The 26,109-nt window shown below is 55.1% G+C and overlaps 1 protein-coding gene and 1 long non-coding RNA gene across 2 annotated transcripts in view; one reads left to right on the top strand and one right to left on the bottom strand.

The window, feature by feature from the left end:
- LRP1 (LDL receptor related protein 1) overlaps positions 1-26,109 on the bottom strand; it is a 79,622-nt gene that overhangs the window by 49,434 nt on the left and 4,079 nt on the right. Inside the window, exons 2-12 of the mRNA XM_036865744.1 lie at positions 21,279-21,401; positions 18,619-18,756; positions 16,421-16,540; positions 14,998-15,126; positions 14,614-14,877; positions 5,649-5,811; positions 5,317-5,539; positions 4,093-4,282; positions 3,476-3,619; positions 2,037-2,273; positions 627-807 (exon numbers count right to left, since the gene is read on the bottom strand). Coding sequence (XP_036721639.1) covers positions 627-807; positions 2,037-2,273; positions 3,476-3,619; positions 4,093-4,282; positions 5,317-5,539; positions 5,649-5,811; positions 14,614-14,877; positions 14,998-15,126; positions 16,421-16,540; positions 18,619-18,756; positions 21,279-21,401 — 1,912 coding nt within the window. The remainder of the gene's footprint in view (positions 1-626; positions 808-2,036; positions 2,274-3,475; positions 3,620-4,092; positions 4,283-5,316; positions 5,540-5,648; positions 5,812-14,613; positions 14,878-14,997; positions 15,127-16,420; positions 16,541-18,618; positions 18,757-21,278; positions 21,402-26,109) is intronic.
- LOC118901938 lies at positions 7,796-15,147 on the top strand. Its single transcript, XR_005021497.1, has 3 exons — positions 7,796-8,125; positions 13,840-13,934; positions 15,015-15,147. It is a non-coding gene; the product is annotated as an uncharacterized LOC118901938 (long non-coding RNA).

Raw genomic sequence — 26,109 nt, 5'->3', positions numbered from 1 at the left:
CTCTCGTAGAGATATGTCCCACCCAGGACACAGACAAGAAACAAGTCAGTCAAGAGGGTCACACACAACTGAGAGTGAGAAAAGTCAGGAGGGACTCAAAGCAGGGGCATGGCATGGAGAGTGACCGGGCAGCCGGTGGGGAGGGCCTCTTTGAGGAAGTGGCATCTGAGCTGAGATGTGAATGCTGAGAAGGAGCCACATATGCAAATACTTGGGAGTCCCAGGCAGAGGAACTCCAAGAGCAAAAGCCCTGAGGGAGGAAGAGCTGGAGTGCTGGTTTAAGGAACAGACAGCAGGCTGTGAGGACAAAACTTCCAAATGCAGGATATGAGGTGCAGATGAGGTCAAACGAGCTGCAGGCAGACCCTGTAAGACTCCGGGGCTGATAAGGGCAAGGGGAGCCAGGGGAGGGCCCGCTGGGAGTGACAGGACCAGATTTCTATGTATGTTTAGAGCATCACTCCCATTGCCCTGTAGATGGGGACACCTTTTCCCCTTTCAGCCCAATTCTCGCCTAAGCATGCCACCTCGGCTGCCCTCCCCTGTCCACTCTCTCTCTTATCCCCCAGTCCTGAGGCCCACGCAGTCCCTGGCTCCTCCCCTCCCAAGGCCGTGGGAGGACTCACCCATTGAGCGGATCCACCACAATGGCCCTGGGGTGTGTCATTTTGCCCTCGATTAAGGTCTTGCGGGTCTGAGCAGCTTTCTCCAGCCTGGCCACGCTGATGGTCTTCTTGGGCCCATCATCCGTCCAATACAAATTGTCCCCCATCCAGTCCACAGCTACGCCCTCCACATTGTGTATGCCTGCAGTGGGCGGGGCGGAGCAAGGAGGGAGAGCCTCAAAGGAGGCTCAGCTCTGCCTGCCTCTGGCTCCTAAGATACCTGCACCTTGGAGCCCTTGGCTAGTGGGGAATGCAGGGAGCCTCCTGTGCCCTAGACAGTGGCTGGAATGGGATGGAATAGGAGGTTGGAGGAAGGAGCCAGGGAGGTCTTTTGTGCTGCCACATCTGTGTTGAGTCAGGGTCTCTCAAAGCTGCACACGGCAGCAAGAAAACCTACGTGGCACACGTGGGCTCACTCGAGAAGGCACGTCGGGGGCCTGAGCTGGGGTGGACAGCTGAAGCAATAGGCATGTGGCTCTGGGCACAAGTGCGATGCCACATCCCAGGCCTAAAAATCCTGAGCTAACAAAATGAGTAAGTTAGGAAGTGATTTTTCACTTACAGGCTTCATCTCAAGCTAAATAGCATCCCTGGTACAGGGAACCCCAATCCTTTCCTGATGAGGAGTTACTTTTGATTTCCCCAAAGTCTTATGATTGCTGACGGCTGAGAGGTTCTCTGAGCCGAGGTGGGGGATGGAGAGCAGGGCAAGGGGTGGTAACCAGCATCAGCCAGACTGATTGGTTAGGAAGCCTTATCCTGGGGGCCCGAGTGCAGGTTTGGGAGTTCCTAACGCCCGGGAGGCATGGTGCAGCACTCGGAGGCTCAGAGCCCCCACGCCGATGGATATTCAGAAGACAGTGCACTGCTGACCTGCTGGGGCAGCTCAGAGGGAAAAACTGGATTCCATTCACAAAACACAATTTTCTCAGGACATGTAAGCATGCAGCTCTTGGCGGCCGTGAGGTCCGGCTGCACAGACCCTGTGTGTGCACACGTGTGCCGGTGTGTCTGCGCCGATTCAGAGCCTCAGGCCTCTCCCCGGCTGTGCGCCGCATGCAGCTCCAGGGCTCAGAGCCAATGGCAGAGAGACCCTGAGTTTTCCCAAGGGCTGGCAAGGACGGCCCACACTGCCTTACCCATCCATCCTCTGGGCTCTTTCCGGCTCAGCCAAGAAGGGGGTCACCCAGGGGTCAATCTGTCTATCCCCTCATCTCCATGCCAACCAGCCCAGCTAGCCAGTCAGCAGGGGACTTTCCACGCTGGAAGGGCACCAGGAGAGAGATGCCCAGGCTCCAAATCACTTCCTGCCTCAGGTGGGCGTGTGCCTTGGGGGTCCCATCCACACACCTCCCGCTTTGGGGCCCTTACCATCCTTCAGGATGGTCTCCCGCTCAGTGCCATCGATCTTCTGGCGGCCAATGAGGTAGCTGGTGGTGTCGGCAAAGTAGATGAAGCCGGTCTCAGCATGGAAGTCCAGGGCCCGGGGGTTCATGAGGTTCTCGATGGGGATCATGTGCTCGTCGGGGACCTTGGCCCCCATATCCATGCCCCGGATGATGCCTGGCCGGCCCTTGCCATACACGAGGAATAGCTCGTGTTCCGGCTCTAAGGCAGGCACAAGGAGGGGCACAAAGTCAGACACACACACACACACACACACACACACACACACACACACACACACACACACACGACCACCACCCAGCCAATGCACCGGCTGTACTGGGTCAAGGGTGTGGGGACAGCAGGGGGTCTGAATCACATGGACAGACACATAAGCATGTAAGGTCCAGGGAACAACGTCCTGGGAGTTTTTCCTATGCACTCTAGGGGTGGGAAATGGGGCAAAAGTAGCATGTTTTCAGTAAGTGCCTTCTGTTGAGTAGTGAAATTAGTGGCCCAAATATGTTGGAATCAGGTCCCTTTTGACCACTTCCTCTGTTCATCCTAGTCTAAGCCACATCACTTCTTGCCTACGCCGCAGAAACAGCGTCCTGCCACTTCCCTGCAGCCCATCCTCCACCCAGCAGCCAGCATGATCATTTTTACAAACGTGAATCAAATCTGTTAAGCCACCCAGAGCTTCTCATTCCAGTTAGAATATAATCCAACACCCTTCCTCATCTCCCCTCACTCACGTGCCGCCCCACTCCCGTCCCCCTGCCGCCTCTCTGCTCTCCAGCACACCAAGCTCACGCTGGCCTCTGAGCCTCGGCACTATAGATTCCCTCTGCCAGAAACGCTCTTCCTTCAGGTACATGATTCATATGATTCACTTCCTCATTTCACAGAGAGCTTGACGTTAATTTCACCTCCGCAGAGAAGCCCTCCCTGACGTTTGTCTAAACTGGAGCCTTCGCTGTCATCATTAACTCTAAGCTGCACTTTATTTTCTTCCTAACACCTACCCTCACCTCAAGTTATTTATGTGTTTGTCTGCCTCCCCTGCCAGACTATAAGCTCCATGAGGCCAGAGACAACATCTATCTTGTTCAGTGCTGAACCCTCACTGCCAGGACAGTGCCAGACACAGCGCGTGCTCACTAGATACTTGTTGAATGAATGAAGGAATGAAGGGATGAATGGGCCAGTTGACAGTGTTCTCCGGAGCCTGAGTCGGGTAGCGGGATAAGCCCTGCTCTCGGATGGGAGCGCAAGTCCCATCCCTGCCCCTCACTAGGGTGAAACTTTGGGTAAGCCCCTCCATCTTTCTGCATCTCAGACAGATGCAGCTGCGCTATGGGAGGCAGGTAAGGACCCCTCCTGTCCCACCCCATCAGGCATACAAGCCCTTCCCTGTCACTCACTCTTGCACGACTTCCCATCACTGCCCAGGCTGAAGCCGGAGCGGCAGCGGCAGGTCCGCGCCTTGTGACTGTTGGCCAGCAGACAGATGTCGGAGCAGCCGCCCGGCTTCCCGTACTGGTCATTCTCGCAGGCGTGGCTCCTCACTGGGGCAGGGTGGAGAGCTGGTCAGGACCCCTCGAAGCCCCTGTGCCAGGCCTTGAGAAGGCTTCCTGCAGTCTGACCACTCTCCCTCCTGCTAAGGTCTTTGTGCCTGTTGTCCCCTCTGGGGATTCGGAAGCCACAGAACTGGCATTCCTCCGCCCTGACACCACCCAGCCTTCAGACTCTTGGGTGGGGACTTCTGTGGTCAGGGGACAGAGTCACACTGTTGCCCACAGCCAGACGCTTCTATCCTAGACCAGCCAGGGAACTGGGGGTGGGGGCGGTGATCTACGTCCCGAGCAGAATAGGGGCAAGGGGCTCCCTGGGGGTGGGATCTGGAGGCTGAGGGGCAGGAAGGGGCGGCAGGGGAAGCAGACGGGGGAGAGGAGGTAGTCTGGGGTGGATGACTAGGAGAAGCAGTCATGCCACAAGAGAATCAGGGGTGTCCCTAGAGGGGCTGTGGAACCCCGCTCACCTCGGGGCTGACGCCGCTGGTGGTAGATGTGGAGGGCACCTCCCTTGTCCACACGGGTGACGACCTGGTAGTCGGTGCTGTTGAAGCGGTTCACGCGGATCACACTTGTCTTCTGCTGGGCGTTGGCATTGTCCGAGTTGGTGGCGTAGAGATAATTCTCAAACACGGTCAGGCCATACAGGTGCTCGATCTGAGATGGGCAGGCAGGAACGGTCAACGTGAGAGGAGAAGAGAATCCTCCCTCTCTGCCCCTGGTGAGCCCCTCAGCTTCTCTTCCAGACTCCATTACTTGCATTCCCAAACTCATTCCAGTTGTCTGACTCCGTGCTTTACTCCTGTCTCCTCTGGACTATCCTGTTCTTGAGATTTGCTTGTCAAATCCCATCCATCCTTCACAGAGCATCTCTTTGAAGGGCTTCTGGAATCTTCTAACCAGAGAGGACAGTCTCTCCTTCCACACTCCATTTCTGGCTGTAATCCACTGTCTGGTGATCTGTGGGTTTACTCTACCCACTCCGCTCAAACCCCTTGGGGGCAGGAACCATATCCCTCTCAGAACCAGGCACATATTCAATGATGGGATGATTTTGCACTGAAGTAGAGTTGGGCCCTACACTCTGTCCACAGAGAACATTCTTAGCCCGCCTCTAGCTCCCAGCTTTTGGGAGAGTTGAGAGAACAGACTGGCCCCAAGCAAGCCTGATAACTGCCTCTGCTACCTGCATAATGTATCTAAGGTAACCAACTGTCCCAGTTTGCCCAAGACTGGCCCAGGGGACTTTCAGGGCTGACACTGGGACAGTCTCAGGCAAATCGGGATGGAGGGTCACCCTAATTATCCCAGAATAGAGATGTCATCTCTGAGCTGGAAGGGCTTCTAGACTAGGTTCAAGTGCTACTTCCCAGCTGTGTAACCTCAAGTAAATCACTTAACCTCTTTGAATCCTGCCTTTTTTCAGCTGCCAAAAGGGAACTGAGACACCTGCCTGCTCATTTTCCAGGGGCTTGTTGTATGAACCCAACTCAAATGAGAAAAGGGAAGTAAACGGTGGTCTCTAAAATGACTGTGGCCATCCGAGTGGAAGCCATATCCTGTCCTTTCCCCCGGATGCTCGTGCCCACCCCCTCCCTACCAGAGGGCTCAGGGCAACCACGCTCCCATTCTGTCCCCCGCCCTCCCAGGAGGCCTAGAGAAGGGTTTCCCGGCCGAGACTTCCTCCTCACCAGGATGCCCTGGATGATGGTCTGCCGGCCCTTGCCCTCGTAGTCCACCACCTCAATGTAGTCCAGGTAGGCATCGGCCCAGTAGACGAGGCGGCTGACCAGGTCCAGCGTGATGCCATGAGGAAACACAATCTTGCTGTCGACCAACTTGGTGCGGTTCTGCCCATCCATATCACAGCGCTCCACTTTGGGGATCTGCCCGTAGTCAGTGAAGAACACCTTCCTGTGAGCAGATGGCATGTTAAATGGGGTCTGGACACTGGGCACCCTCCCTTCTACCACAGCCTCTGCCTCCTCCTTCCAGGGCCAGTGCCCCTGCCTGCCCCGCTCACCCCATGGCAGGGTCCAGCGCGATGCCCTTGGGGTTGTAGAGCTCCAGGTCTAGCAAAGTGACACACGTGTCCCCGTTTCGGTTGCAGACAAAGATCCTATCGTCGATGTCATCCACAAAGTAGAAGTTGCCTGTCAGCCAGTCGATGGCCATCTGTTCCACGTCTGGAGAGTGTGAACGGAAGGGTTATGGGGGAGGTCCTCCCACAGACATGCCCATCCTCTGCTGGTGCAGAACCTACCGTGGGAAGCCCACCTCCTGTGGGGTGCCCTCCTTTACCACCCATGCCACGGCTGTCTCTCCTCCCTGAGCTCTTACGGGAGTTACTGGCAGTGGCACGTTTTGCCTCGTGTTCTTGGCCACCCTTCACCAACAGAGTCTCTCCAAAGAGAAGTCTCTGCGTATCCCCCCACACAGCCCTGCTCCCCATGCCGAGCTCAGGGTGGGCACACAGGGGCACTGGGTAATTGTTGGCTGGTTGGCTGACTGACAGGTTTCCCAACTCTAGCCCCTGCTTGAATGGGACCATCTTCTTGGGGTTCCAAAAGGCAGTGAGGATAGGTCTACTAGCTCATTCCAGAATTTTTAAAATCTGCTTTTACTTGAGATAAGAGCACTCAGGCTAAGAAAACATCACACATCTCTGCTTTTGGCTGGACTTTCATCATCTTTGTATGGTACGTCAAGTTATATCACACTAGCCAGGAGCACTGACTGGAAGCCGTACGTGCTGCATGACTTTTAAAAATGGAAAAGCAGGGCATCCATCAATAAATCCAATCTGAGAGAAGAGAATGTCCAAATATGGGGTCCACAGAGATGGAAAAGGGAAGGTCCATGGTGGCAAAAGGTTGGAACCAGTGGCATGGGGCAAACTTCCTGTACTCACTCCCATTCCCCTGTTTCTTCAATGTCCCTATTTCTCAATTTCTTCCAGTCCTCGGGAGGGTGGGAAGGAGCAGGGAATAAGATATAGGGCTGGAGGAGAGAGTGCAGAGGAGGAGAGCCATCAAAGGACTCTGAAGGTAAACTGAGGCATGGCTCAGAAAGAGGGGGAGCTTCAGAAGGGTGGGAGTGGGGGAAGAGGATGGAGACCAGGTGCCCATACTCAGTCTATGGCAAAAAGGGCCTAAGAGATCAGGGGTGGGGCAAGGGCAGCAGGAAGTCTAGGAGGCAGGAAGTCTGGGGACGGGACCCCTGCTGGCCTCCCGGGGGGCAGTGCAGCTCCTTCTCTCCAGGACCCACTGGCTCCCATCCACCCACTGCCCCCTCCAACTACCGCTATCAGAGGTGATACCTCTTGCAAGCTGGGAAGTTTCCAAGACAATGACTCCCTGGGACCCCTGCCTTGCACTCCACTTCCACCAATTTCCTCAGCAGGTAAAAAGGAATCTTTGGACCACCTGTCTTTGGCTGAAACTTTTTTATTTATTTATTTATTTTTTACTGAAATCCCCACTAGCCACACTCAACCTGGTAAGGATTATTCAATGCCTACACAGCTACAGGTATAATGACTAGGCTTTCTGCTCAGCCCTCCCTAATCCTCCCCCCTCCCTCACAGGGATTCAGGGGCTGTTTCCTAACAGTGGGTAGGGGTGGGGGGCAAAGGGAACAGGAACGCGGCTCCCAAGGAACTTGGCCAGGCCCTGACACTGACTCACAGTCACAGGACTTAGGCTGAGGGAGGAAGGGAAAGAGCCAATCTGAGACTCTCACCAAACTAGTTTCCTCTTCAGGTCCCCCCTGTTGAACCCCACCCCAAGATGACTAGAGAAAGAGGTCACAGGGGTGGGGTGTTACCCCTGTGACTGCTGATGTGTCCCTAAACCCAGCAACTCTCTCCTCTGAGCCCCAGTACTGTCCCCTACTGACAAGGTCAAAGAGAGGGGGCAGAGCAGCCTGGGCGCCTGGGTCCCAGGCCGGGTAGGAAGAGGGCCCAGTGCAGGGGTTAGGCGAGCAAACTACCCCACACTGTGACCACAGAGAAAACAGATGAAAATGAACGCTGCTGGACCGCGTCCAGAGGAAGCCAAGGTCCCAAGCTGGGGCCAGGGGGGCGGGGGTGGGTGGACCCTGCCGCAGTCCCAGGCAGCCAGCAGGGTGGGTGAAAGGCAAACAGGGCTGTGTGCCCTTTGCTTGGTGGGCACGGTGGGGGTCTGGGGGATGCTGGCATGTAGACGAACCTCATCATTCAAAGCTGTTTTCCCAGCACCAGCTGGGGCAGCTGCGTCCTTCTCTCCAACTTCCTGAGGCTTCCCTGAGTCACTGCCCAGCTCCAAGGCTGGCAACACCCTTCCCCTGCTCTCCCATCCACCCTTCCCTCGGCAAGAGGGGAGGAGGAAGAAACCTGAAGGGATCTGATGCTCCCCCCATCCCAGATGCAGTTCCACATCCTCCCCTCCAGCCTCAGGATGGCCGACCTTCGAGCCTCCCTCCTGGCCTGGAAAGGAAGGCAGAGGATCGTCCCGCTCTCAGGTATTTACCCTTGGCTCGTCTCCTCTTCCACCTCCCAAAGGCCAGACAGGGCCCCACTCAGCAGGCCGGTGAGGAGTTGGCAAGAACTGGAGTCCCCAGCCCGGCCTGGGCTCCCCTTTGGTATTTTTGCAGCTGGAGACTATTAGTTGCAAGCAAAAATCCTTTGTTATCCAACCCCTCCACCACATTATCTTCCTCTCTTCTAAAGTCCAGACTCCTCTGCCCACCCCACCACATACACTCACACACATGCACACACTCACACGCACACACACAAGCTTGGCCACTCTTCCCATTCCAAGTGTAGTGAGACGGGCTCAAATTGGGAGAGGGCACCTTCCCTCCCGGGCTCCCCGCAGGCAGTGTCTGGGCCACTGCCCCCTGTCCCGGGGCGTGGAGGGGGCAACTGGAGTCCTGGGCTTCGGCCTGGAGGACCTGACATTCTGTCTCCACACGCCCAGAGGGCAGCTGGCCCCTCGTGGCCCAGCCTTCTCGGGACTGATCCACCTCACAGCACCCTCCACAAGGGCTCTCTGGCCAAAGGCCCCAGATCCTGAAGACAGGAGAATCCTGTAAACCCAAGGGGAGGGATGTTGTGTGGTGATGGGAGGAGTGTGGGGCTGGTCTGGAGGCTGAGGGGTAGGGATCCCAGGGTAGAGAAGGAGGCTAGGAAGCTGGGAGCGTAATGAGACAGAGGATAGACCACATCCTGTCTTCGATATCACAAAGGACTTTCAGTTCCAGGCCCCAGAATAGACCTGGGCTGTGTGTTTGTAACTGCTGAGCCCTCCCTGTGCCCCAACCCTGATGCTCAGCGCTCGGCACTCACCACCACTCCAGCTTTCCTCGACGTTGCCATCCTTCACATCACTCAAGAGGTGTCTCCCTAAACGGTGGCTGCTTTTCCAAAAACAACAGCCCCCAGCCCATTCCTAAGAAGACCCTAACTTCAGCCGCAGGATTCTAGTCACTCTTCCTAAAATAATTCTGGGGAAGGAGGAGAGTCTCTATGCCTTGAGGAAATATCCCCCAACACATCCACACACCTAAAGATTGCAGAATAGGGTACCAGGTCTCTGGACGAGGAAGGAAAATCCCATTTCTACCTTAACCACATCCCCAGTGAACACACTGAGTTCTTGCCCTTATTCCAGGAAACTTCCCTGCCTCTCCCATCACTCTGCTCTGCCCTGGGCCCAGACAGCCTCCAGACACTGACAGCCTGGGTGTGAATCCTAGTTCTGTCACCTTCCAACTGTGGAACTATGGGCAAGCCACTTGATGTCTCTGAGTCTCAGTCTGCTGATCTGGGATGGGATGGTGCATTAACAGCACTTAGCACGGGGCCTGGCACATGATAAACGCTCCACAAATGGGAGCTGTTGTTCATACCATTGCATGATCCTCCCTCACCTCAACCCCATCCTTCCTTACCTTTTCCATCTGTACCTCCAGCCACAGCCCTGTGGCCTCCTGACTGAAGGTAGGCCCTCCAGGTGGGCAGTTTGGGGCTGACACCTACTATTTATTCTTCAAGACAGTTCAGGCCCCCAGAAGGAAAATTTCTGTATTGCAGGCTTCCATAAGCCCCTTTTATCACAGCCTGCTTACCTGATTACAAATATTGTAAGGGCAGGGCAGGTCTTTCACTTTTGTCCCCAGCGCCTGACACACACGTACTGATTCATTCAACAAATATTTGGTGAATGCTGAGTGCTCACTCTGTTGTCCTAGAGCTGGGACTTAATTTTTTCCTTCCCTTCTACTGCCAGGATCCTCCTTTTCTGGCCTGAGGATGCCTAAGACAGTGGGACAAGACGTCTGCCAGGCAACGTTCTTGCTTGTCAGAGCCACTCTGGGATCTCACCCAAGGGCTGGGGGAGATGCTCGGGAACCCGGGGCCTTTGCAGGTAGGGAGGAGACCACGGGGCAGGCCTGGCAGAAGTTTTGCTAAATGGCATGTCCTCACACTCCTGTTTCCTGCTGGGTCCTGATTTCAGCTCTTCTTGTTCCACCAGCAGGTCCGGGGATCAGCCACACTGGGTCAGCTCTGTCCCTGGGCTCCCTTCCTGCCCCGCTTGTACTTCCAGCCCCGCTCCCCTCCCCTGACTGGCCCAGGTCCACACAGGCTCTCAGTCCTGGGTCCCGGGGATGAGATGCTTGGACTCTGCAACTCTGATTCAGAATCAGAACAAGGGTCTTCCCACTATTGAGAAATTCTTGCTGGGCTCTAAAACACATCTCTCTTGCTTAAGTTACTTCCTTTGGCTTGAAAACAGGGAGGGGGTTGTTGGGAGCAGGCTGGGTGGAGAGGCAACTTCAAGGAGACAGCGGGGGAGGAGAGGACTGGGCTGGAGCTGTGCCGGGAGACACAGGGCTGGCCTGGCCAGGAAGAGGAGAGAAGGGCCATTAAATGATTAGGAAACTCGGAATGGGAATGGGAAGCAAAAGCACCAGGATGCGGGGGGCCCAAGGCCAAGAGTAGGCTGGCGAGAGCCCCCCAATATTCTGACACCCAATGGGTGGAAAGGCCAAAGAAGCAGGTGGCCAGTTTTCATCTGTGACACTGGAAATGTTCTGTAGGTTGGGGTGGGGGCTGAGAGGGCCTTGGGTGCCCAGCTCAGTGGGAGCACGGCTCCCCTTCCAGTGGGGAGGCCAGTTCATCAGACTCAGAGGAGATACTCTCTCTTTCTCTGCCCCTTCTCTAGACAAATCACTGCCCTATTTCCTGTTGTGATTTTAAACACACACACACACACACACACACACACACACATACGAGAGGGAGGGAAAAGTGAAGCTGGCCAGCTGGACTTGGGGACCCATTTCGCAACCTTGCAGCCTGCAGCCTAGGAGGCCTTTTCTGGGCCTCCCTTCCAATCTCCTCCTTCCCCATGCAGCATGGTACAGGGAGGAAACCCTAGGACCCCCGAGGACCCCTCCAGAGCATTCCCTCATACACAGCCCCAAACGAAGTGACTTCAGCAAACCTTATGTCCTTCAAGGCCTCTATTTGCAACCTCAGAACCTCCCCTCACCACACACACATCTTCCCAGGGCCCCGCTCCTGCAGTCTGTGCTCGTTCTTTCTACAGTAGAAACATCCTCAAAGTTCAGGGAAGACAAGTCAGAGGAGTGAAGCCTAGATAATGCAGGGCTGGGCTGGGCTGGGGTCAAGCAGACTTGACCTCCAGTCCTGCCCAGGGGCGGCCCTGCAGGGGACGGGACAGGGCCTGAGGTTCCTTGAGAGGGTGGTCAGAGGTGGGGGGTAGGGTGGGCAGGCCAGGCCTGTCAACTCCTCTTGGCCTCGGTTTCCAGAACTTCAGTCTTTTGTCTGTCACTTTCAAAATGCTTGCCATGTTTATGCACAGCTTGCTCTACCATTTACCTACCATTTCTTTACATCAACTCACTTTTCTTATTTTGCTGCATCCTAAACAATCTATGAAATCATAGATTTGATATGCTAGTTGTAGGAGTTTCCTAATGGGTATTACATAAAAACATAACTATAACAATAAAAAATGCAAGTCCATACACGACCTAAAAATCAAGGCATTCCTGCTTTGGGAAAGGCAGTAGTAAACCCTGAGGGGTGGGCCACGGTCTTCCCTGAGGGTCTCCTGGCTCACCCCATCATGTTCTCTAGTCATGGGATCAGAGTCCTCAGAGACCTCCCCGTCCTGCTGGGGCAGCGGCAGAGGGGAGGATGGACTGTGGAATTACATCCCAGGAGGGAGGAGAAGAGATGAGGACTGATTCCTAAGACCCACCCCCCAACCCAGGCCAATGCAAGACACAGGCTGGGGGAGGAAGGGCTGGCAGCCCAGCCTGTTAAGGGATGAAAACACACACACACACACACGCAGGCACGCACGCACACACACGCACACACACCTGTCAGAACGAGTGAGGATGCGGTCAGTGGGTCTCTCCCCACTCTTGAGTAGAAACGGAGGGAAGGAGCTGGGCTCAGACAGGAAAAGGCCGGACCTCGGCCCTAAGCCTATTCCACAGAGCCAGTCACGAAGCCGCACCAACCACTGTGGGACCTGGGAGGGGCCCTCCGAGGGCTCAGGACTGAGCAGGCCTGGCTCACAAACGCCCGAGGACCCATGTGAAACAGGCTCACTTCCTGGCCTCCTTCCTTCTTTCTATTCTATTTCTGTTTCCAGAGTTTTCTCCAGGGCAGGCTCCCCCTTCTTCCCACACCAGCAGGCGGGCTTCTCAGCCTCTGGGCTCTGGGCTCCAGCACCTCACCCTTGTCAGACTCCTCCCCCCTGCATGGGGCTCAGGCCAGGGGTCCGACGGAGGTCACGGTCAGCCAAGAATGGCATGATTGCAGGGAGGGCTCCCCCAGAGGGCAGAGAGAAAGCAGGAGAAAGCAGCAGCCTTTCTTCTTCCTGCCCCTGGGGGAGCTAATTACAGGCCCGGCAACCCACTGCACAGGTGAGTGCCTGGGACCAGCCACGCTGCACACCAGGGCAGGCCATCTGCCTCTCCTGGGAAGGGGGATGAACTGGGGGCAGGGGGAGGGTGCTGGGGAGAGACACTTCCGACATCCTCAGCTCAGGGTCCATAATTAGTTTGTGGGATGAGAGCAAAACAACCATCCTCAGGGTGACAGCCAGACATTGGGATGAGAGCAAAACAACCATCCTCAGGGTGACAGCCAGACATTCAGGCGGCATGGGGCATGGGATGGGGGTAGGGCAGGAGGAAGGGACAGAGGCTGGGGCAAGAGGAACCCATTCATTTGCCCCAGCAGCATTTCTCCCCAGAAACTTCCGGTCTCTTCTGGCCTCCTGGACTCTGCCCCAGAGGGGCCCAACGAATCTAGCAAACTTTGAAGGCAAGGCTCTGTTTGCCAAGGGAGGGGTACCCACCTGAGGTTATTTCCTGCTTCTCCTGGGGAGGAAGGCAGGAGAGGGGCCAGGCCAGAGCAAAAAAGGTTCCCATCAGGGCACCCCCGCCAGCCACCTACCCACAAGCTCATCAGCCCATTGGCTGCCCTGAGGCAGGGCCAGGGAGGGAACTGCTGGAGCTGTTTGCCCAGACAGGACTGTTGGGTGGGACCGTCGACAAGGAACAGGGAGAAGGCAGCGGTCTCATGGGGTCTCACCCTAATACTACCCTACCTACCACGACTGCCCACCCCTCAAGAGCTCAGCCAACCAGGCGTGGCAGCCCCCAGCCCAGCACTCCAAGGAGGACAGGTCTATCACAGGTGAGCCTTGGTCACCAACAGCTATTGGGATGCTGTGGAAGGGCTGCAGCTGAGGTGTGGACCACACAATGAGGCTGCAAGAGGGTGAGGGCTCTTGGAGGAACCCCTGCTTCCTCAAAAACTAAGCCCTTGTGTCCTCCTGGGATTTTGGTCTTCTGTGGGGATCATCACATGGGGACCCAGAGAAGGAACTTCAAGATCTTCTAGACAGGACCCAGGTTTACCATCCTAAACCTTGTGTGCACTGGCCTCTAGTTACTTCTGGCTTTCTCTGCAATTTATCTGATCTCGCCAGACAAGCTCAAACCCATTATGCAGATAAGGAAATCAAAGCAGAGACAGGGAGTTCTGGTTTACTCAAGGTCACAGATCAAGTTACCCTCTCTCCTGGGGGGTGAGATCAACCATAGGCCAGACCTCCCCCCTCAGCCCTGTGGTGCATTTCCTGGAAATGTGATGATGCCAGATGTTTTGTTTGTTTATGTAGCAGCATCTGAGATGAGCAGGACGGCTCCAGGCAGTGGATCTATGCCCTGGCCCCATCCCCAGTGACAGCCCATCTTCCACCTCTGAGACAGCGAAGTATGGCCTGGGAGGGAGCCCCGAAGGGGAACATCCAGGATATCTGAGAACGCTCACATGGCCCCAGCGCTCACGACTCCTCCTCTGGGCTCATTCCTGCCACAAAGCCCCCTAGAAACAGCCTCAGGACCCCTACAGCCATGCTGCAGCAGGGAGTCCGTTCTGGAGATGCCCCCAAGAGAAATGATGGAAGAGGAGGTGGACCCAGCCTGGCCACGGCTCCTTTGCCCTCAGCCACAACTTAGCAAGGCTCCTCCGGCTCCAGGCCTCTTCTTTCCCTTGCTCTGGCTCTCGCTGTGTGGGAAAGCCCCTCTGTGGACTAATCAACACTCCTCTCTCTGAAAAGGGACAGCCCCTGGTCCCCGGAGGTTGACCAGTTATTGCCCCCATCGGGCACTTCTCCTGGGAGGTCCTTCTCTGCCCTGAGCCAGAAATGCAGGAGCCGTCAGAGACTCAGCTCAGAGAGAGGGGAGGAAGCACAGCCATAACTCTGCCCCGGCTCCAAACAAGTGTCATCATGTGCAACCCCCTGCCTCGGCCTCCGTCAGGGGCTTTTGTTTAGGCTCCTGCCCCAGACAGGGGTCATCCCGAACATCCCTCTGACTCTGTCCCAGACAGGCTGTGTCTTGCCCATCTCCCCTGCCCTTCCCTGCCCTCCAAGCTGGAGCAGGTGACTCACGGTGCAGGCTGAGGGAGATGTTGATGGTGTGCTCATCCACGAAGCCCTTCAGGCCCGGCATGCGGGCACACTTGAGCTGTGTCTGGGCAGCACTGTCCCCAACGTGCACCCAGCACACCGTCTCGTTGGCATAGCTGAAGTCCATGGCTGTGGTCTGCCGTGTGCTAGTGGGTGTGATGGTAGAGACCTGGGCCCCACTCAGGTATGTAGCCAGGATGTTCTGTGAGTTGGCAATCAGCAGCACAGGGGGCCGGTCTACCGGCTCTGTAGATGGAGGAGAGAAGGGTCAATGCAGCAAGTGGCCCTGGGACCTCTCCGGCCACTCCCCATCAGGGAACAACACTGAGGGCGCCCAGCTGTATGGCCACGGGTGACCCCACCTACCGTTCTTGGCCTTGCAGGAGCGGTTGTCTGGCTGCAGCAGGTACCCTTCCACACAGCCACACGTGAAGGAACCATCTGTGTTGGTGCACAGCTGGCTGCAGGTGCCATAAACCGAGCACTCGTCAAAGTCTGCCGGGAAAAGGCGAGAGCGTGGTCATTTCCGGCGTGCCAAGGGCAGGGAAGGGAGTGCCCTCAGACACCACCAGGGATGTGTCCATCCCTATGGCTACTTCGGAGGACAGTTTGGCAGAATCTATTACAATAAGAAATGTGGAAACTTTATCACCTAGAGAGTCCAGACTTGGAGTCTACCCTGGAGAAATATCCACACACGTGCATATTATCCATTCGTTCAGAAAGGATTTCTTGAGTACCTACTATGTGCCAGGTACTGTTCTAGGCTAAGGGGAAACATCAGTGAATAAAACAGATTCAAATTGATGCCCTCATAAAACTTAAATTATGATAATAAATGAAATACTGTTACTACGATAATAAGACAAAAAGGTAAATGGCATGTTAGAGGAGCTAGTGCAATGGAAAGCGGCTGGTGCTATGGAAAAATATTAAGCAGAGAAAGGGGACAGAGAATGCAGGCGCTGGGGGTGGGATTTTAGGGCAGTAGGGATGGCCTCACTGAGAAGGTGGCATTTGCACAAAGACCCCAGGGAGGTAAATTTAAAACAGAAAAGTTTGCATTGTGTGTAACAGAAGAAACTGGGAACATCTTACGCGTCAAAAGGGAGATGGCCAAGTAAACTGTGGTAATAGTCATACATCACAGTGGTTTTTAAAAGAATGAGGTAGATCTCTACATATAAACATGGAAAAATCTCTAGAACATACTGGGTGAAAAAATTGAAAAAAAATATGTACAGTATGATATTTATGTAAAAAAAAAAAATCACATGCACATAAACAGTACTTTCAATTAGATTCTCCATGAGTACATGTATACATGGACAGAAAAAGGCCTGGACAGAGAAGTAGCAAACTGGTAACAGAGTTGACCTCCAGAGAGATGGGAAAGGGACCAGAACTGAAGAGGATTTGTCAAAGGGGACTTTGGTTTTATCTATAATGCTTTAATTTTTTTTTTTTTTTAACAAGAAAACTCACATATGACCTATATAATTTTTTTTTTTTTTTTTTTTTTGGCTGTGCTGCGCGGCATGTGGGATCTCAGTTCCCTGACCAGGGATCGAATGCACGCCCCCTGCACTGGAAGCGTGGAGTCTTAACCACTGGACCATCAGGGAAGTCCCTGACTTATAATTTTTAAGATGACTTTTAAGAAGTCTGGTGGAAGCAAGTGGTTAGGGCCCACAGTCATGCCCTGAGGCTCTAAGGCCTGTCACCCCGCCTCCTGTCTTGCACGGCCCACTACCCCTCACCCCCAGCACGCACGGGCGGGCACACTTACCTTTGCAGGTCCTGCCGTCTGCCTGAAGTTGAAAGCTGTTGTTGCAGTAGCAGGTGGGCCCGCTGAGTGTAGGGACACAGTGGTGCTGGCAGCCCAGATGAGAGCACTGTCCTCGCTGTTCTGTGTGGGAGCAGGCGACACGTACTCAGGCCTCCAGACCCGGCAGCTGTACCCAGACTGCAACCTTCCCCCAACCCTTCAGAAACCACTTCTGCTGCCTGCAGTGTCAGAGATGAAGGGGCTTACGAAGCATCGACTCTAAAAAATATAGTGCCAGTGAGGAAACTGAGACCAAGGGTGGGTATAAGGCAGGTCCAAGGTCACACAGCCAATTATGATTTAGAACCCACATCTCCCTGCTCTGGCTGCCCTGGACTCCCTCTGTCCGCATGGAGAGGGGTTCTGGTAGTTTGTTGGGGTCAATGGGAAGTGGGGACAGTGATTCTCATCCCCTTCACATACCTCTTGCCTGCACTGCCTGAGGACTGCAATGTTGGCTTTGGGGCTGAGGGTGAAGAGCTGGCATGGAATCGAGTCTTTCTGTGCAGCACCCCAGCTCTTGTCTAGAAGCACCCCTGCAACCCATCCCTTGAGCTCTAGAGGCCTCAGAGAGAAGGCCCAAGGTCCAGGTAGAGGATAGGAGGAGGAGGAGCAAAACTGGCTCCCCTGGGATCCTTCTCTAATCTTCCTCCTGCCACTGACCCACTTCCACAGGGGAGACAGAAGGGAATGAGACAGGAGGGGGAAGAGGTGGGAGAGCAGCTGCCCCCCCAGACCAGCGACCCAATTAATGGCCTTGCATGGGGCCAGGCGGCCTGGCCACAAAGACCCCTTTGTCCAGCTGCCTCACACCCCTGCTCCCCGCCTCCCACCTAGGAGAGAGCACTGCCTGAGATGCTAAGACGTTTAGAGGCACTAAGCCTGCCAGGAGGAGCTGGGATCGGGGGCCAGGCCCCGGTTATTCCCTCTCCTCCCCATCTCTGCCCGAGAGCCCGAATGTGCTGCCCTGTCCAGCCTCCCCCAACACAGGGGGGAAATAGTGTTTGTTCTGGAAAACCTGGAAAAGAGTTTCTCTTCTGGATATGGGGTGGGAGGATGATGAGGTCCAACTTCTGTAATATCAGAGAAGGAAGTTCAAACCCTAGGTTTTTGAGGTTCTTGGTTGTTTTTGATACTGACCAGGTATACAAAAGCAAGCAAACTTGAACACGCGCCATCCGATAAGATGGGACGTGCGTGGTAATTGAAGTCAGCCCCTAGGCCCACACTCTGCATCCCATTCCAGGAGCTTCAGACGAAAACATGCAGAATCAACCAAAGGAAAGGATAAAAATCTTCCACAAACTCCCTTGCTCCACACTCCCTGCCCTCAGTGAACAGGATCCAGATGTGTCTCTTCCCACAGGCAGATGTTTTCTGACACGCGTTACAGGCACAGGACACGGTCCCCACCCCCCCAGGGAAGATTGCCCCACACCCAGGGGCTTGCCTAGGGCCTCACAAAGCCTTCTGCTCCAGGCCCAGACCTTGAGGGCAGTAGGAGAAGTCCCCATTCCCTGACTCACAGGCCTGAGGCCCTGCCTGTCCCCCCTGCCCCCAAAGAATCTCTCCCATTGCTCACGTGAGATCCAGACTCTCCCTGGGTCATGGGGACCTCCAGGGGAAGAACTGCAGAGCTGGTGACCTGAGCTGCCTGCAGGTCAGGGAAGGAAGTCTGACCTATCATCCTATAGTTCCCTCTTCAGCCTGGGTGACTTTCCCATCAAGCAACTTCAGAGAGCCTCAAAGATCTGCACTTCCCAGGGGACGCCCTTGGGGGCCCTGGCAGGGGAGGCAGGGGGACAAAGCTCCAGAACCCCCCCCACCCCAGCTTCAATCACAGCATCTGCTCTTCTCTGTTCATACTCATGTAAGAAACCATTTGAAGAAAAGACCCCGCTATTTACAAAAATAAAAAGTACAAAAACGCTGATCTAGTATAAAGCTCTCATTTCACAGGTGGGAAACTGGGGACTGGAGAGCGACATGTAGTGACATGTCCAAGAACACACAGAGAAGTGCCCGGGGAGCAGGACAAGGCCTCATCCTCCCCAAAGGTGCAAGGACAGTCCTTGGATGGCAGGCCTCCAAACCTGTCAGGTGCCCACCTGAGAACTCACTGCATCCACCTGGGACAGGAGAGGTGGAAGAGCCCTTACCTCGGCAGTGGGGCCCCTCGTCCGACCCATCTGTGCAGTCCTGGACCCCGTTGCAGAGGCGGGACATGAGAATACACAGCTCGGTGCCCAGGCAATTGTGTTCGTTCGGCTGACATCGCTGGGTCTTACTCTGTGGACCTGGGGGCAGATGGAAAGGCCAGCATGACGGCGCTGGCTACAGAGGCTGTCTGCCTAGTTGTTCACTGGGGGAGGGAGTGGGGAACTGGGACTGGGGTTTCAGGCACCTGCACTTTTTAGATCTCAGGAGGCCTAGGGCCTGGATAGACTCTTCAACCTCGAGCTCTCCTCTGCCATTCCCAATAGCAGCTACACACCTGGCAGCCGCCAGGTGGAGGGGAGAACTAGGTTTTAGCAAAGAGTCCACTCCCCAAATGCCCCATGCTGTGGACCCCAATGCCTCACATTCTACACTCAGGAGACAAAGTACACCTCCTTCCCATAGCTTCCCAGGTCACAGAGCCTGGGGCTGAGAGCTGGACCAAGTCTTCTAGAACTGCACTTCTCAATATGCAGCATCATACGTGGCTACTGAGCACTTGAAATGTGACTAGTTCCAACTGTAAGTATAAAATGCACACTGGCAAAAACAAACAAAAAACAATGGGAGTTCCCTGGTGGCCAAGTGGTTAGGGCTCGGTGCTTTCACTACCGTGGCCCTGGATTCAATCCCTGGTCAGGGAACTAACATCCCGCAAGCCACATGGCATGGCCGAAAACAAACAAACAAATGAATGAATAAATAAAATAAAATGCACACTGGCTTTTGAAGACTTAATACCACAGCCACAAAAAAGAATGCAAAAGATCTCATTAATACTTTTAAACAAATAATATACTGAAATGATAATAGTTTGGATACACTGGGTAAAATAAAATTGAAATTAATTTCACCTGATTATTTTTACCTTTTTGAATGTGGCAACTAGAAAATTTCGAAATTGTGTACATGGTTTGCATTATATTTCTATTGGATGCACTGTTATAGACCCCCAGCCCCAGAGCAGCTTGCCTGATGCAAGGCTTTGGAAACGGTCAAAGGCTGTGGCCCACTGATGATGTCTTGGTACTTCCTTTGTTGCCCAAGAAGATAGGCTGGGGGGAGGGCAGGGTAGAGCTCCTGAGGGGATTCTAAGGAGGCCAGGTGACCTAGGGCGCTGGCTGAACCTGTGGGCTGGTAGACAGACCACTGCCCATTGGCTCCCAAGCCTGGACAAGGTGTGAGAGAGTGTCTGTATGTGAGTGCACCTGTCCGCCTGTGCCTGGTAGGAGTCCGCGTGCACAGGTGAGGGAGGTGTGTACCGTGGAGCAGAATGGTGTGGAGTGAGGGTGAATCTGTGAATCTCCACGTGTGCTGGTGCTTCTGGCCTCAGTATGTGCATTTCCATGTCCTTTTGGGAGCGAGTCTGGGTTTGTGTGTGAGTGTCTGGGAGCATCTGTCTGAGTGCAGGTTGTGTCTCTGCATCCCCATTTCAGAGTGTTGACTCTGCGTTGCTGTGAGAGCGTGTCTGTGCCAGCATCTGCCTCTATCTGTGTATGTCGGGGAGGGTGGAGGGGAGTGAGTCAGTGCCCGGGAGGGGCTTAGTGTGGGTGTGACGGGTCCAGGAGTGTGCATGAGTGGGGACAGTGTGGGGATGTGTATAAGGTGGGGTTTACATCAAATTAAAGGGAGGATGGATAAAAAGAGCCAGATCTGGACCTTCCGCATGGCTTTCTTTATCCCTAACGCCAAGCATTGGGGTCAGAAATGTGGGGCATAAAGACGGCATCAGACAAGAAGATGCTCCAGGCTGAGCCACCCCCCCATACAAACACTTGCAGAATATCCCTGGCTCCCACACCTCTAGGGCAGGGTATGGGGGTGAGGCAGAGAGAACTGGTGGCTCCCTTTCTGGCCCTAAAATTACCCCTAATAATTATGGGTGAGGGTGTGGAGATGGGGCTGGGACAGGATAAAGCCGGAGAGAGAACGGAGACAGACCTAGGAATGCAGGGTCCCCTAGACCTCAGCCCAGATTAGCCCAGCAGGGGAGAGACTCTGCCAGCTGCCCAGGACTCTAGGGTCCCGCCAGAAAGTCTTCCACTCCCCCCCACTGGCAGGGTAAAGCCTGGGTGGGGACCTTTCTCCCAGTTTAAACAGCTGCCTCTGATTACACCACTTACGGAGGGCAGGGGGAGAGGGGGAGGGCGGGAAATGTGCAGGGGTGGGGCTTCTGGTACAGAGACTGAGCAAGAGCCAGTGGCCTTTGGCCTGGGAGCCTGAGGACAGGAAGGGGACCCAGCAAGACCTGGGGGCACTCATTAAGGATCAGGAGGTTCAGAGGTGGGAAGAAGAGGGATGAGCCAGAAAGGAGGGGAGCCTGGGCCCTCTCCTTCCAGCAAAGCTGTCAGCCCAGAGAACACAATCTCTGGCTGGCTTGGGAGTATAGCAGCTGAGGGAGCTCATTTCTGAGCACACCAAGCACCATGCCGGGCTCTTTGAAGAGGGGGAGAGGACAGTTTTAGCTGTGTCATGTACAAACAATCATAGAGCAAGGTCCACACCAGGCTAGAGCTCAACTGTCCTCATCCCAAACTGCCTGGGCCAAAAGGAAAAGGCATAAATCGGTGGTGTGGGGGAGGGATCCAGAAAAGGCACTTACAAATCTCGGGAGCCTCATCAGATCCATCGGGGCAGTCCCTCTCACCATCACAGCGCCAGCCCTTTGAGATACAGGTGATCTGGTCTCTGCAGGCAAACTGCTTGGGGCTGCAAGTCTTAGGGACTGGGGGCAAGGGAAGAGAACAGGGGTGTGAATGAGGGATGGAGGCCAACTCTATGGCCTTAAAGCCCTCTAGGGCTCCTCCTCCTCCCCCAGCATCAGTCTCCATCTGGCCCAGACTCTGACCCACAGTCCATGTGTTGGGGCACGTGGCTGGGGTTCACTCCCGGAAAACTGCGTACCTGCGACGGCGGGAGGGGAAGGATGCAGGGAGCACATTTAATTGCCCCCCACTCAGTCCCGAAGACTGCCTGTTCGGTGTGCCCTCCCCCAGTCCTCAGGGTCAAAGCCCTTGCTGTTCTCTGTTACTCTGGTCAGACACCAGCAATCCCACTTTGCTGACTGAGAGTGATGGGGCATTTAGGCCATTGACGTGTTTTCTCTTTATCTTCCTCCCTGTCTCACCAGAGGTCCAGAGCTGGTCTTTTCTAACCTCTCTGCTCCTTCGCCCTCTGGGACACTTTTGGTCCCTGGGACCCATCATCCTGCCCATCTCCAACTCCTAACCACCAGGTCCCCAGATGGGATGTGTGTCTGGGGTGCCCTTGGCACAGTGGTGGCTTGGAGATGGCATCAGCAGAGGAGCACTGCCTCCACCTGCATTCTCTAAAGACACAGCCTCCCTTGCTGGTTAGACTTTCAGCAGATGCCCCCAGAGGTAAGAAGCACCTAAGATTGCTCAGGATGACAGAGCTGGAGAGCTGAGGCAGGGGGATGGCTGGGGTGACCTGTAGGAGCTGGTTTCAGCCCAGCCAACCTGTTAAGGTCCTATATCCGGGACCGCTTTGCCCTAACCTTTCACCCCCACCAGCTTCCCTCTGCTCCTGCCCCATTCTCTTACCTCATTCTCCGAGGATGAATTAAAGATGGTAACACTAACCCTCACTGTTACCTCAGTATGTGCCAGGAAATGTGATACACTAGTTCTTTCCATGTATCATCTCATTTAATCCTCTCCACAATATGACAAAGTAGGTACTACTAATACCACCATTTCCTAGATGAGGAAACCAAGCCTCAAAGAAGGTGGGTTCACACAGCAAGCAAGTGACAAAATCAGGACTCATACCAGTTGAGCTGACTCTAAGCTTTTAACCAACCAGTGCACACCAGTCTCCCCATTCTCACTGAGAGGTTCTCAGGAGTTGTTCCTCCCAATCCCGTCACCATGCCCTCTACGGAAGAAAAGTACCCCCCTCCTTCACCCCCAACCAGTCTCCCAGCCCTTCATCGCCTCTTCCTTGGTCTCTGTCAATCCCATTTCTCTTCGGCTGTCGTGCGCTGGAAACCAGCTCTGTGCCAGGCACTGCACTAGGCACTGGGGTGCCAGGGAGGGGCGAGATGGCCCCTCAGGAGCCACAGCATCCTGGGAAGACAGCAGGGCAGAGTGAGCTCGGGGCTGGGACGGAGCAGAAGGAAAGTATGTCAGGGCTCTGAGCAGGGAGGGATGGAGTCTGAGGGGAGCCACACTGAGAAGACGTCCTCCCTCCCTAACCCCCATCTCTGGCAGAGGGGACTGCACTCAGGCCCCTGGCCAGGATGAGAGCCGAGTTCAGGAAACACATCAAGGATGGCCTGGCTAGGCCCCCGGCCCCGGAGTCCCCCTCCCCTCCCCCCCACCCTGAGCAGGGAATAAAGGCCCCTTGAGGAGGTGGATAATGCTGAGTTCATTGCCCCACTGGGCCAGCTGTGAGGTCTTCCCGGGGAAACAGCCCGCCAGCCTAGTTAGCATGCCGGAGAACGGTCCTCTTCCCCTGGCCAGCCGAGACTGGCTGGTCGGGGGGCGGGTAGAGGGGGCTGGAATGGGACTCAGAGGCAGATGGGCTGTTTGGAGCCCAGAAAGGCCCCCATGCCACCCCTGCCTCCACCTGGACTTTTAGTCCACGCCCCCTCTCCTCCCCAGGGTAGAACTCACAGCCCAGGCCTGAGGTCACCGGTTGGTCACTCCAATCTCCCCTCCATTCCGAGTCCCAGCCACGATCCCCTCCTCCTTTGGCCCTCACTTTGTCCCCCTGCTGTCCCCCACCCCCATTTTTGGCCTGAACTCGACAGAGGAAACAGCAGCTGGCAAACTCCGAAAGCTGGAATGAGAGAGATTCACAAACCAGATGTGCTCTTGCAGAGGGAAGGGAGCGGGGGATGGGGAGTGAAAGGAAGAGGAGCGCTCAGGGCCCCCTGTCCCACAGCAGCATCCCTTTGGGCCGGGGCAGGGGGACTGGAGGTGCACGTCTCCCACAGGTCAGGGCAGCACAAGGGTCTCGAGAGATGTGAAAGAACTTCCTTTCCATCAGGGATGGTGGAGAAAGCCCTAGGAATCTCAAGTGTGAAGGCTGAGGCCTGTCTTTGATTTCCTTCAGGGGGAAGAGGGGAGGAAAGAAACAAATAACCTACTTTGGGGCAGTCTACACAGCCAAGGGAAGCCTCACTTGGAGGCAGAGGGAGCTGCAGTGCGGTGGGGTAGGAAACTTGTAATCTGCTTAGAGCCAGCAGCCAACCCCACTGCCCTCAGCTGCGCCTTCCGCATCTGATGCCAGCACCCAGGAAACCCACCTCTGTGGCCTTAGATGAGGGAACAACGTGGCCTTAAGTTCAGGAGCAACTAGAGGCCTCCCCTGCCTCCCGCCCCTCATGAGACTTGGGGCTTTCTAAGGATATGAGCTAACATTTTTCAACATGGTCACTCTGTGTCAGCCACTGAGCTGAAACACTTTGTACACATTAACTCATTTAGATCCTCAAACCCTGTGACGTGGGTACTGTTGCAATCCCCATCATACAGACGAGGGAACTGAGGTACAGAGCGATTAGTGACTGAACCGGCGGTTCCTCACTGGCCACGATGATGGAGCCACATGAAGAAGGATGAAGAAGGGAAATGGCAGGGTCCTCTGGCGCTGGGAGTGGGGACAGGGATTATAGGAGGTGGCAGTGGCCTTCAGGGCTCCTCAGAGAGGAGGGGAGAGGGTGGAGAAGAGGGAAAGGGACAAGAACGGGACAGAAGAGGGAAGAGAGAAGGGAGAAGAAGGAGGAGAGGACTACGGAGGGAGAGCGAGTGAGGTTGCAGAGAGAACGCCAGGACACAGGGGCCGTCTGTTCTCAGCTTTGCCCGGAGATGAATGTGACCGCCATGCTAACTCTGGCCAACACCCCTGCCCCCCCTCAAACCCAGGCACCCAGCCCAGCCATGGCCCCCAGGGCCACCAAGATGGAGCCAGAACGGGAGGTGTAGGGTTGGGTGTGCATCCAGACACAACACGGACCCCGCTGCCCTGCTTGAGCCTTGGCTGTCGTCCTGTCCCATTCTGGGACCTTGGGGGCAGGGTGGGGAAGGGCGGTGAGAGGGCCTGACCAGAGTAGAGAGGGTGACTGGGAAGTACAGCCCTGAGGGAGTCTTCTCCAGAGGAGGGGGCCCATCCGTTGATCCCCTTGGGGGCAGAGATGGAGAGGAAGAGAGGTGGTGAGATTTCCTAAAGACCCAGGAGACCCGAGACAGGGTAAGCGTGAAAAAGACCCCTGAGACCCTTTTCAAGAGCAGACACAGCAGAGGGAGAGATAGGCTGTGTATCAGGGGATGTTTTCTGAAAGGAGCCACGTGATATATCTAAGGGAACAGAGGAGCCAGGGGGTGGCCAGGGGGTGGGGGGCAGAGCCTGCAGGAAACTAAACTTTCAGACATATGGGGGTGGGACAGCAGGGGCCTCCCAGACCCTAACCAAGAGCTTTTCACTGAATTTTATGTATTTTGGGTGTTACCCGGTGGCTCCTTCCCGCAGCTCAGCGAGGCTCAGACACATTTTTGTCATTCCTGAGTCTGGGCCTCTGCTCTGCGGCCTGGACAGACAGACAGGATGGCTTGGGCTGCTGGGGGAGGGGAAGGGTCTCCCCCTCCATCCTGAGTCAATATTGACTCAGCAGGACATTAGCCTGACCTCCCCACCATCTTTTCCTTTCCCCACAAGTAAAATCAGACCCTTCGACTGTCTCCAGAGGTCAGCATATCTCTCACCAGGCCTTTAGAAGCCCTTCCCACCTACCCCCCAACACACACACAGCTTATGCGCTGCAGAAGTAAAAGCTCTAAGCTCCTGACCCATTCCTCACACCTTTCTCCAGTTCTCAGGTCATGAGGAAGTTCTGCCAGAAGTCTAACCTCCCTCCTCCTTTCTGAATGATCTGCACTCCCTCTCTTACTCAACCCACAAAGGGTATCAAGTTCCCTTCTTCCAGAAACATTCTCTCCAAAATTAGTGGAGGGGGAAGAAGAGAGAGGAACTTGGAGGAAAGTGGAGGGAGAACTTTCACTGCCGAACTGGATATTCCAAGCTTGGCCTGGGAGGGGAAGAATAATTCCAAAATGGCGAGCACGTGGGAAAGCCCAGGAGAGACTTCTGCTCCCAGGTAGTTTTCAAGATACCAAGAGGCCTGGATGGAGGTGGATGGAGACAGACAGAGACAAAGCAAGAGACAGAGACTGAGAGAGACAAGACAGAGAATGCCACAAAGGATGAGAGAAGGATGAGATAAGAGAGATGAGAGGATGAGAGACAGAGGTTGTTTGAGGCCAAGAGAGCACACACCAATGATAGACAGACAGAGGCAAAAACCAGGGAAGGGGTCTCAGCCGAGAGGTTGCCAAGACAATGACACAGTTGTCTTGGGATGAACCCGGAGAATAACATCCCTGAGACTCAGGGTGGGGAAGCATATACCT

Source organism: Balaenoptera musculus, chromosome 10 (assembly GCF_009873245.2).
Source record: "Balaenoptera musculus isolate JJ_BM4_2016_0621 chromosome 10, mBalMus1.pri.v3, whole genome shotgun sequence".
NCBI lineage: Eukaryota > Metazoa > Chordata > Mammalia > Artiodactyla > Balaenopteridae > Balaenoptera > Balaenoptera musculus.
Note: the sequence above shows the minus strand (reverse complement) of the source record. Positions and strands in the feature narration are given on the sequence as shown.